The sequence below is a fragment of the Squalius cephalus genome (genome assembly GCF_949319135.1).
Source record: "Squalius cephalus genome assembly, chromosome: 17".
NCBI lineage: Eukaryota > Metazoa > Chordata > Actinopteri > Cypriniformes > Leuciscidae > Squalius > Squalius cephalus.
In genome coordinates this window covers 4,159,771-4,171,839 of record NC_137138.1, presented here as the reverse complement: position 1 = coordinate 4,171,839, position 12,069 = coordinate 4,159,771, and the positions used below count along the sequence as shown (strand labels likewise).

Below are 12,069 nucleotides of genomic sequence, written 5' to 3'. Positions count from 1 at the left end.
AACAAAATTTAAACTTAGCCCGTCAATTTTCATTTTACAATGATCTTCTCTCTCCGTGTGCGCGCGTCGTGTTTATGAGAAAGCTCGCGCAGCACTGATACAACGGTACTTTTTAATCCATAAGTAACTAACGCGCTAGTTTTCATACAAAATAAATATGTAACATAATTAACACAATAACGTAACATACGTTTCTCAACACTGAGAATGAATGAATAAATAAACGCCTGTTTCTCCAGACTCGCGCTTATCAGTAGGCTAATCCACAAATCACAGCACTTTCCTAATCACTAAGCCATAGCGATAGTTCAGCATTACTTCAGCATTTTATTATTTGCATGACTGAATGATGTCTTCCTCTTTTCTGAGTGACCATGAATAACTTAACAGAGTATTTTAAGATAATCCATGCAATCTGTGTGATCATCAAATCCATAAGATTAAGTTAACTCAACAATCAACTTTCCACATCGACCCCAGGCCGTTTACCTTCAGGAGTCAGAAGTACCGTACCTTACTGTCCTCGCTTATGAAATCAGTCAGACGTCGGCCACAGGAGTGGAAGGGGGATCGAGCGGGAATCTTTATTGGTGTCGATTTTCATTCTCTTTTAATGATAGGCCTTAGGCATCTGTCAATCATCCCCGCTTGCTATTTGGGGAATGAACCCAGCGCTATGATTGGTCGAACTCTTCTTCTTTTGCTGTAGCTTGATTTGAGGACAGCGCGTGCACAGAGGCGTCACCAGGTTTTTGCGTAGTTTAGAGTGACAAATCGTACCAGTGCACTTTGAAGTCAAAATGCGTATCCGCTACGCAAAATGCGTACAGGTTGGCAGGTCTGACGATGCTGAAGCCATAAGGCCCAGTCTAAACGACGGGACATGCCGCTGAATTGACAGAGTCCGGCCCGGCGTGAGCCATGCTCTCATGTGAACGGAGTCGACAACTGTTCCCAGGACGTGATCCGTTGGCTGGGGGACAGCACACTCTTGGCAAAGTTTACCCTGAGGCCGAGGCTTTCAAGATGGCCAAGGAGCCAGGCTCTGTGAGTATGGGACTCCGCCTATGACTGAGTCAGTATGAGCCAGTCGTCGAGGTAGTTCAGAATACGCATTCCCCGCTGTCTCAAGGGGGAGAGCGCCGCATCCATGCACTTCGTGAATGTACGAGGTGCTACAGGACTGGTAGGTCTGTATATTGATATGTCAGCCCCTCGAAGGCGAATCTCAAGAATGGCCTGTGATGGGGGTTAACTTGGATGTGAAAGTAAGCATCTTTTAGATCTACTGAGAAGAACCAGTCTCCTGGCTGGATCTGCGCCAAGATGTGTCTGGTCGTAAGCATCCTGAATGGCCGTACCATGAGGGCCCTGTTCAGGTGTCTGAGATCTAAAATGGGTCCCAGGCCGCCGTCTTTCTTCGGAACGAGAAAGTAACGGCTGTAGAAGCCCGACTCGCTTTGTGATGCGGGAACTATCTCGATAGCCCCTTTTACCAGCAGATTCGATACTTCGGAGTGAAGGACATAAGCCATAGTGCTCCCTACCGAAGTGTAAGATATAGCGCGGAAGCGCGGAGGTCTGCGGGCGAATTGAAGCGAGTAACCGTTCATTATGATATTCATCACCCAATCTGACACTTCAGGAATGGCCTGCCAAGCCAGAGCCCGATAAGCCAGTGGTTGGATCATATCTGAAGGCGAAGCGCCCAGACTCAGGGGCTCGACCTGACAGAGGTTTATGTGAGGAAATTTGCTCGATTTGTGCTTTGTGTGGGTCGCTGTTAAAACAGCGTTTGGGTGCAGGGGTGCCTGACAAATGATGGGCCCATGTTCTGCATTTAACACTACTCCAACCGGCTGAGCTGAAGAGGGGGCTGTGAGAGACACTCGAGCGATCTTCGGGGGCGGTCCGGGACATGAACCCCTCTTTCCCCCGGCTAGGACGGCTTCTTAGGCTCGTGGTCCAGTGTGAGCTTTGGACGATGACCTTGGCGCTTGGGGAGCGGGTAGTGCAGCTGCAATGCGTTTTAAAATAAAGGCTTCAATAATTCTCGAGAAAGGAGTTTCCCATAGCATTTGCAACGCAGTACAAGAGAACCGTTCTCATAAGGGAACTCAGACACACAAAATATTATCATATTTCCATAAGAGTGCTAAATTTGATCATTCAGTCAATGTTAGTCATTTTTAAAAAACAAGGAGTTGAAGTTGTAATGGTAAAACCTCCAAACATTTGGTATCTCTGAAAAGCCCTGAATGTGCTCTTTACAGGACTGTGACATGAATGATCTCAGAGAAATTCGCTAAAATATAATGTCCTCTTCAGAGGATAAAGTCTAAGCCTGGGTCTCAGGAGGATTTGTGAGTTTTCATCTTAATGTTCCTCATCAGTCATTAAAGAGAATGAAGGAAAACACCAACCTATTTGTTCCTCTGTATCTTCATCTTTTATTCTGCAGGGTTCTTCCTTAATCTCCATCTTTACAATAGTATGTCAGTAGTTTCTCCTGGAGTAATTCTTCCTGCTTGCTGCTTCTTCTCCTGTGGGAAGATGGGGATATTTCCCAGCATTTAAACTCATTGTTTAGAAACTGTTTGATTTTTAATTTTTTTTTTTTTTTTTACAACAAACACACCGCAAAACACAGCTATGCAGCATAATTCAAAACATAATACGAAATAATAAAATCTGAACACTGGCTCTCGGTCTTTATTCGGCTTTGTTCTCTTGGTTTCTAAATCGAATTCATAAAAATATTGAATACAGTATCATAGCTCTAATAGGGGCACACTGTAACGCTGTGTTATAACATTTCCCAGCCGCACAACTGAGACTTTAACCCAGCGAGATCAGCATTAAAGAACCATCTAATTTGTTAAATAACAGATTGGAGATTAAAATAATATCAGATTTGTCTAATTTTAAATAAACACAAAAGACAGAGATGAAAAATTTACTTGGAAGAAATTTACTTTTGCTATGGTTAAATAAATGTTCAGTGATATGTTACAAAGATTTTTACATTTTGGCGCATTTTCTTCTCTAAACAGTGACAGTGTTGATATGGCAACTAACAGTTAGTTAATACACAAAGTTTATTTGCTAGCATGTGTTTTACCCCTGCGATAGTTCCCTACATCCCCACCCCTACATTAAAAACTGTTTACCAGGTTTAATTTGTTCATTACATAAAATGAAAACACAATTCATAATCTTCACAAATTATAATGTGAAAAACAGTCAGTAACGAGTTTCGTTTCACGAGCGTATGAACAACATCCGTCGGTTCATTTCGATTCATTTCTGAGTGATTCACTAAATGAACAGACTCGTTTAGTCGTTTGGATTTAGATTTCTCCTATTAAATGAAAAATGAATGTACACACAGTATGAAAAACAGCAGATTTAGAGCAGAATGAACGGCTGTGTTCCACTTCTCGTGTTTATGTCCCCTTCCCTCGCTCACTTCTCTTCTTCTCCTAGACTCGGATGTGTGTCATTGCTTCGGTTGCTCGAGCGCCTCTACTGGCGGAAACCATTTTAAACCATCTAACCTTCATAGATTCGATACAAAACAACCCAGGGATTATGCAAACACTATTTATCTCCTCAAATATGTTTGATTGGAATAAAGATTCAAACTTCAAATATCTGCCTAATTTGCTACACTAACATGAATGAACAAACAACAAACAGTTGTATTTTTTATTAACCAACAAAGATTTATAATTAGTCCTTCAGTAACAAATGTATTGCTCATTGTTAGTTCAGGTTAGGTAATACATCAATTAATAAAATTAAACCTTATTGTAAAGTTTTACCATTATTTTATATATTGTATTTATGCTATTTTAAATAACCTACACATAATTTTATCATAATTGTAATAAAATAACTAAAATCATATATATATATATATATATATATATATATATATATATATATATATATAAATTAATATATATATATAAATTAATATGATTTTATTATAACATCTTATAAATATAAATATAAGTATTTAAAATACAGGCCTAGGCCTTATGGTTACTTTTTATTTAAATTTACAACCATATGTGTGCATTATCACCTTTGTGATTGCATTCACTTTCAAAAACTCAAAGCAAGACAACGACCCCTTACTGAATCAACACTTTAGCGGTTCGTTATTGGTTTTAATGTTATGTAAGGGGAATGTCCTTAAACACTAATCAAAGAAATATCATAACGTCTGTCCTCTTCTTTTAAAAGAACGTCAAGTGATGCGCTTGAACCATTACAATATTGAGTTCTGATTGGACAATTCCTGTTATTTATAGTTCGTTAATTATCATATGCATAGAATTTTAATATTCCAATAGCATGATTAGTTTTACATAATAGCTGGTTAATCTAATGGGGGACGGTGGGGGGGTTGTGGTTTAACAGAGGGGAACTTATTTGTCATTAGAACCCTGCTTACATTATTTGCATGCATTAAAAATGTTTAACGTTTCATTTTCTCATCAAATAAAATAAAAACACAAATCATAATCTTCACAAATTGTTTAAGTGAAAAACCAGTCAGTAGCGAGTTCACGTTTCACGAGCGTAATGAACAACATCAGTCGATTAATTTCTGATTGATTCACTTAAAGGGATACTTCACCTCTGGAAAGATGAATGTGTATTTAAAGGGATACTTCACTGTTTTTTCATATTAAACTGGTATTCCCTTAAGAGACACATGAGTATTCACACTGGAGAAAGGCCTCATACATGCACTCGGTGTGGAAAGCGTTTTGTTGAGAAAGGAGACCTAAATATACACATGAGAGTTCACACTGGAGAAAAACCGTTCACATGCTCTCAGTGTGGAAAGAGTTTCGGTTACAAAAGTGTTCTCAATGATCATCTGCGCTCTCACACTGGATTGAGATTCAGCTGTGATCAGTGTGATAAAACATTTGTTTTTGAATCAGGCTTAAGAGCACACCTTAGAGTTCATACTGGTGTGAAGCCTCACATTTGTTCTGTATGTGGAAAGAGTTTTTCACAACTCGGATATTTAAGAGAGCATGAGCGTATTCATACTGATGTGAGACCTTATGTGTGCTTTGACTGTGGAAAGAGTTTTACTACAAACAGCAACTTAATACAACACCAGAGAATTCATACTGGAGAGAAACCGTACAAGTGTTCACACTGTGGAAAGAGTTTCGCTCAGTCAGGAAACCTGAAAGCTCATTAGATAGTTCATACTGGAGAGAAGCCGCAGTGCTCTTCATGTGGGAAGAGTTTCACCCAATTATCTACTCTACTGAAACAAGAAAAAGAATTGCCCGAAGGTGTCTAAGTGAGCAAAGTTCACTTCCATAACTTGTAAATAAGCAAAAGATGCATTAACCTTTAATACAGTAATTACTATTGAAGTTTGATTGTTTGAGAAGGGGAACTGGTTAAAACGGTTGTGAATTGCATTCTAAGTGTTGCATGTTTTGTTCTTCCGACACCCGTATTGATCCTCTGTTGTGTTGCACATGCGCAGTAAACACTGAGTGTTACCTGTATACAAGATGAACTGAACAGTAAAGCAACAATGTGAAAATACTTGTGTCAGTGTCATCGCTCAAGCAGTGCATGGTCATCTCATACAGATGTACAAGAATAATAGTTCAGAAAACTAGTGTGAAACACTAATATATGAAGGGATGTGTTTTGTTTCTTTGTGGTTTAATTATTTTCATTTGTGAAACAATGGCAACAATAGTCTATCAAATATTATTCATATTATCACAAACAACTAGTTTTTAGTCTCGCTGTTTAGAGGTGATGCATTGAGAACATATTGAACTTTATTTGATTGAATCACTCTCTGCACATTGTTAAAATGTAAGAAATAAAAATGAACAGAACTTGTGATTTATTTAGGTATAATAATTTAATTTAGTTTTCATTAAATCAAGGGGTTTAACATTGTATTCAGCATTGCTAATGGACCAGTAGTAGTAAACACTCAGAGTAAAATTTTAGTCTTCAGTGTGTCAAAATTCTAAGAATGACATAATTCTACTCTTATTCCTAAACTTAAGAATAAGTGTGAATCATAAAGGTTTCTAAGTGTTAAGACTAGGTCTCAGCTCCTAAATTATTTAAGAGCGCTGGAGAGGGATCCTAACCTAGTTAAGAGTAAAGATGGCAGCAGAGAGGAGGAGAACACACACTTTCCAACAACCAGTAGTAGTAAACACTTATTCTGTTGAAAAAAATGGCACCAATTGTTTTTCTATGTATATTTCTATGTATATTATGGACTCAGACAAACACATCACTGAGAGAAGATGAAATTGATTTGAAATTGTTTTACAGCTGCTATCTATTTATGAAATAATGTTTAAGGTCATTTAGGTTTCTTAGCTGTTATATTTTAACAAACAGTTTTGTCCAAAAAGTAATGAAAATTAAATTATTTTGAGCAGATTTCCGAATCCATCTTGATTAATGAAACAGTTTAACGTCTCGGTTACTAATGTAACCTCAGTTCCCCGAGATGAGGGAACGAATATTGCGTAAGGCTAGCTTACGCTATGGGAAAACGCCTCTGGTTACTCATGTAACCGTAGTTCCCTGAGAGGAGGGAACGAGACATTACGTATGGGGAAATCCATTTTCCTCAAAATGCTGTAGCCTGATTTGAATAACACTTTTGCTTGCAAATAGCCAATGGCGCCCGCGCCCTCACCTGATTGGCTGACAGCCTCCAATATAGGTGACATCAGGCGCCAAAAAACCTCAGAATCTTTCGACTGAACAAGAGCTATTGAGGCTGAAGGCTTTTCACACGGCAGTCTACATAATGTCTCGTTCCCTCCTCTCAGGGAACTACGGTTATGTGAGTAACCAGAGACATTCACTTACACATATGAACATATAAAACCTCCGCCGTGTGGAAGTTGGCCCAGCTTGATTGAGCCCCTGTAGAGCACAAGCACTAAGCACTCAGACTGATAGCGTGCTAGCTCTAGGCAGGGTACCGGACCTGGTTGAAACACCCAAATGTATTCTGGCAAAGAGCCAACTAGGCGTCAACGTCATCAGTATCTCCCCGAACCCAGTTAAGCAACACTGAACTGGTGTAATATGGGGGGAAAATGCCGCAAACATGTTGGTGCTTTGAGAACATTGCCGGCTTATGAACGTGGGCATAATATAAGGGGCCACATAACAGTTAATGTGAATATTATCAACTGCAGCTATTACTGCAGTAACTTGTCGATGTCTATACGACCTGGTTGAAACCATGGTAGAAACACGCGCCAACTGTGGCGTGTCCTCAGGCGACTTAGTCACCCAATGGCTGCTCAGCTCTATGCAACTATGGTGCAACCGAGGGAATGAACGAGGGAAACATGTTGTGAGATGACCAGCCCGCTGTGAGACAAATGTCCAGAATAGACATGCCTTTTGCCCAAGCCCATGATGACGCCAAACTCCTAGTGGAGTGGGCGCGCACCCCTATTAGACAATCTGTTCCTCGGGAAGCATAAGCTAGTTGCACTGCTTCCACAATACAGTGTGATAACCTCTGCTTCGACAGTGCGCTGCCTTTCTTGGCGCCCGCATAGCAGACGAAAAGCTGCTCTAAAGCTCGAAACTGGCTAGTCCTGCTCACCTAAGCACGTAGCGCGCGCACAGGGCACAAAGCGCGCTTCTGTGACACTGAATTGGTGTCTAGTTCAGTGGGTTCAGTAGTTCAATTGGTGTCCTTCGGTGTGTAGCTGTGTCTGGGTATGAGTCTGACCATGCAATCATCCGGTCTGAACTGCATACATTCACTGTTCACTGACAGGGCATGCAAGTCTCCCACTCGTTTCCCGTACGCTAGAGCGAGCAGTAGTGTAGTCTTAACCGAGGGCACTTTAAGGTCGCTAGATTCGGCTGGCTCGAAGGGTGGGTCGAAGAGCACACTGAGCACTAACGATAGGTCCCAAACTGGCATCTGGAGAAAGCTCGTTATCAGGGGGTGCTTCCCCACCGAATGGCCATCTAGCGTGTCACGAAAGGCGGCGATAGCGGCTACGTAGACTTTCACTGTAGATGGAGAGCTGCCAGCGTCCAGACTCAGTAGAGCACAGTAGAGACATTCTTTTTCGAGAGGTCTCTCATTTCATCTTCTCTCAGTGATGTGTTTGTCGAGTCCATAATGAGAGGAATCGCCTCTTCAAATATACATAGAAAAAAAAATTGGTGCCATTTTTTCTTTTTTCAAAAAGAATAAGTGTTTACTACTTCTGGTTCCTTAGCAATGCTGAATACAATGTTAAACCCCTTGATTTAATGAAAACTAAATTAAATCTATTCATTATACCTAAATAAATCACAAGTTCTGTTCATTTTTATTTCTTACATTTGAACAATATGCAGAGAGTGATTCAATCAAATAAAGTCTTCAATATGTTCTCAATGCATCACCTCTAAACAGTGAGACTAAAAACAAGTTGTTTGTGATATGAATGACATTTAATAGACTATTGTTGCCATTGTTTCAAATATGAAAATAAACCACAAAGTAACAAAACACATCCCTTCATAAATTATAGTGTTTTATGGCAACACACTAGTTTTCTGAACTATTATTCTTGTACATCTGTATGAGATGACCATGCACTGCTTGAGCGATGACACTGACACAAGTATTTTCACATTGTTGCTTTACTGTTCAGTTCATCTTGTATACAGGTAACACTCAGTGTTTACTGCGCATGTGCAACACAACAGAGGATCAATACGGGTGTCGGAAGAACAAAACATGCAACACTCAGAATACAATTCACAACCATTTTAACCAGTTCCCCTTATCAAACAATCAAACTTCAATACTAATTTTAGATTAAATTACTGTATTAAAGGTTACTCCATCTTTTGCTTATTTGCAAGTTATGGGAGTGAACTTTGCTCACTTAGACACCTTCGGGCAATGATTTTTCTTATGTTTCAGTAGAGTAGATGATTGGGTGAAACTCTTCCCACACTGGTGAAAGATCCTTTGACTCCAGATTTCCCAGCTGGTTTCTGTGGGAAATTCTCTTCAGTCTTTGAAACGACTGCATTTCTATATTCCATTTTAACCTTCCTACTAATTTTAGATTAAATTACTGTATTAAAGGTAATTCCATCTTTTGCTTAGTCTGAATATCAAATAAATTACAAGTCATGGATCTAAACTTTGATCACTTACACACCTTCAGCTTCAGGCAATGCTTTATCTTATGTTTCTGTAGATTTGATAAGTGGTTGAAACTCTTCCCACATGAAGAGCACTGGTGCGGCTTCTCTCCAGTATGAACTTTTTCATGATCTTTCATGTTTCCTGACCGAGCAAAACTCTTTCCACAGTGTGAACACTTGTACGGTTTCTCTCCAGTATGAACTCTCTCATGAGCTTTCAAGGAATCTGACCGAGCGAAACGCCTTCCACAGTGTGAACACTTGTACTGTTTCTCTCCAGTGTGAATTCTCTGGTGTTTTATTAAGTTGCTGGATATTCTAAAGCTCTTTCCACAGTCAAAGCACACATAAGGTCTCACACCAGTATGAATACTCTCATGCTCTTTTAAATGTTCCAGTTGTGAAAAACTCCTTCCACATACAGAACAAACATGAGGCTTCACACCAGCATGAACTTTAAGGTGTTTTTGTAAGCCTGATGCCACAACAAATGTTTTATCACACTGATCACAGCTGAATGATCTCACTCCAGAGTGAGAGACCAAATGATCATTGAGAGTATGTTTATAAGTGAAACTCTTTCCACACTGAGAGCATGTATAAGGCCTTTCTCCAGTGTGAATTATCATGTGTCTGTTCAGATATGATTTATATATGAAACTCTTTCCACACTCAGAGCAGGTTAAAGATCCTTTGACTCCAGATTTTCCAGCTTGAAACTGATGCAGTTTGTCTTCATTCACTTCCATCAGGTCTAAAATAAATTTAAAAAAATTCCCATAATTTAATAAAAGGATAAATGAGAAACAAAAATAAACATTGTTCAAAATCACAATTTAGCACAAATCTAGTTTACTACTGAGTCTACTAGTATCTAGTTGTAGATGTTATTTTTATATGTGAGTTTTCATCTTAATGTTCCTCATCAGTCATTAAAGAGAATGAAGGAAAACACCAACCTATTTGTTCCTCTGTATCTTCATCTTTTATTCTGCAGGGTTCTTCCTTAATCTCCATCTTTACAATAGTATGTCCGTAGTTTCTCCTGGAGTAATTCCTCCTGCTTGCTGCTTCTTCTCCTGTGGGAAGATGGGAATATTCCCCAGCATTTAAACTCTCATGAACGGCTGTGGGAGCTTCACTGACTGAAGGAGTGAATTGTGGTCGTTGTTGCTCATTTAGCAGATGATCATCACACTTACAATCACTCGCAATTATCCAGGTGCAAATAGTCATTTAGAAACAATTCCATGATTACTGAATTTACACTTTGAGCTTCATATCAAACCCAAAGTGTAAATTCAGTAATCATGGAATTTGGCTGTTAAGTGGTGATGCACAATTATTGTCATTCATTGCATTTTGAATTGAGTGTAGAATTTATGTTACAAAGAAAAAACCTCGACGATTGGCGTTCTTTGAGATACAGTGTGGATGCTGATGTGGAAGGGAGATGCTGTTGCCATTTTGTATTGAGAGAGTGTTATAGTGGTTTTCTTATTCCCCAGACAGCAACATGGTGTTGGCCCAGATCCAGTCCACATCTTGGCCGTGTGGACTCCACGTGTCAACACTATGTTGCTGTCTGAGTCTTGATCTGTAAATTGTATATTTTATTGTAAAGTGACCTCATTTTGACATTGTCCCTCATGTTCCAGCTTAAAGGAGAACTCCGGTCAATTTTAACATTTTTTTTAACATAAAATTAACATTTTTTTGTACATTTGGAGTGCTGTCAATACAGAGAACAACGACAAAAATCGGTGTTGCCTACACCGTGTTATTCTATTTTTAAAATTTGCACCCTGTTGACTTCAATGGGGCAAGTACTAAACCTGCTTTTAGCCTCTTAACATCCTTGATGTGTCATTACAAGTGCACAGAAAATGTGAGTGATTCCTTCAGAGTGAACACGAGTGAGTCTGACTGCAGTAGATGTGAAAGATATGTATAAAAATGATGTTATTTAAGCCAGCGCAAATACCTTTGTTTACATCCTGTTTTTCGGTTGAAGTCCAAAGTAGTCGATTGCCGAGTTCACGCGCGTGATCATAGGTATTAAACCTATGCGTGTGAACTCGGCAATCGACTACTTTGGACTTTAACCGAAAAACAGGATGTAAACAAAGGTATTTGCGCTGGCTTAAATAACATCATTTTTATACATATCTTTCACATCTACTTCAGTCAGACTCACTCGTGTTCACTCTGAAGGAATCACTCACATTTTCTGTGCACTTGTAATGACACATTAAGGATGTTAAGAGCCTAAAAGCAGGTTTAGTACTTGCCCCATTGAAGTCAACAGGGTGCAAATTTTAAAAATAGAATAACACGGTGTAGGCAACACCGATTTTTGTCGTTGTTCTCTGTATTGACAGCACTCCAAATGTACAAAAAAATGAGCTCAATGTTAAAATTGACCGGAGTTCTCCTTTAAGTAAGTTCAGTGATGGTTCATTCCCATTATAAAAATCATTATGATTTGAATTGTTCAACTAAAGATGTACAAATTAAAAACAAAATCAGGGATTCCCAAATTAGCAAATTACAGTTTATTATTCAGTCTACTAGTATCTAATTTTAGATGTTATTGATTGTCATTGATTCACAAAATGTATTGATTTTAAAGAAGTATTAAAAAAAATCATTAGAATGATTAGAGCCCTGAGTGGGATGAGTAGGTGTTAGTGGCTGGTGGTCTGGAGCCTTAAGTCACCTTGACTGGAGTTGTAGCTGGAGTCAAGCTGGAAGTTTGATCGGGTGTATCCCGGGAAGGAAGCCGAGTTGGGGCTCCAGACTCTGGGGTTAGGGGGGTCCCGTATAGGCCTTAGGGGTCCTGTATAAGCCTTAAAGGATTAG

General features: G+C 39.3%; 2 protein-coding genes across 5 annotated transcripts in view; one reads left to right on the top strand and one right to left on the bottom strand.

Moving 5' to 3' along the window:
- Positions 1 to 12,069, bottom strand: part of LOC307144900 (uncharacterized protein) — a 102,204-nt gene that overhangs the window by 4,890 nt on the left and 85,245 nt on the right. Inside the window, exons 1-3 of one of the 3 annotated variants that reach the window (XM_079847615.1) lie at positions 10,323 to 10,420; positions 10,167 to 10,286; positions 2,424 to 2,540 (exon numbers count right to left, since the gene is read on the bottom strand). In XM_079847615.1, coding sequence (XP_079703741.1) covers positions 2,424 to 2,481 — 58 coding nt within the window. In that variant the 5' untranslated portion in view covers positions 2,482 to 2,540; positions 10,167 to 10,286; positions 10,323 to 10,420. Of the gene's footprint in view, positions 1 to 2,423; positions 2,544 to 10,166; positions 10,287 to 10,322; positions 10,421 to 12,069 lie in introns of those variants that run through there. The other 2 variants (XM_079847618.1, XM_079847619.1) reach the window with 2 other exon arrangements.
- The window catches only part of LOC307144912 (uncharacterized protein), a 137,677-nt gene that overhangs the window by 96,830 nt on the left and 28,778 nt on the right, over positions 1 to 12,069 (top strand). The window lies entirely within an intron of this gene.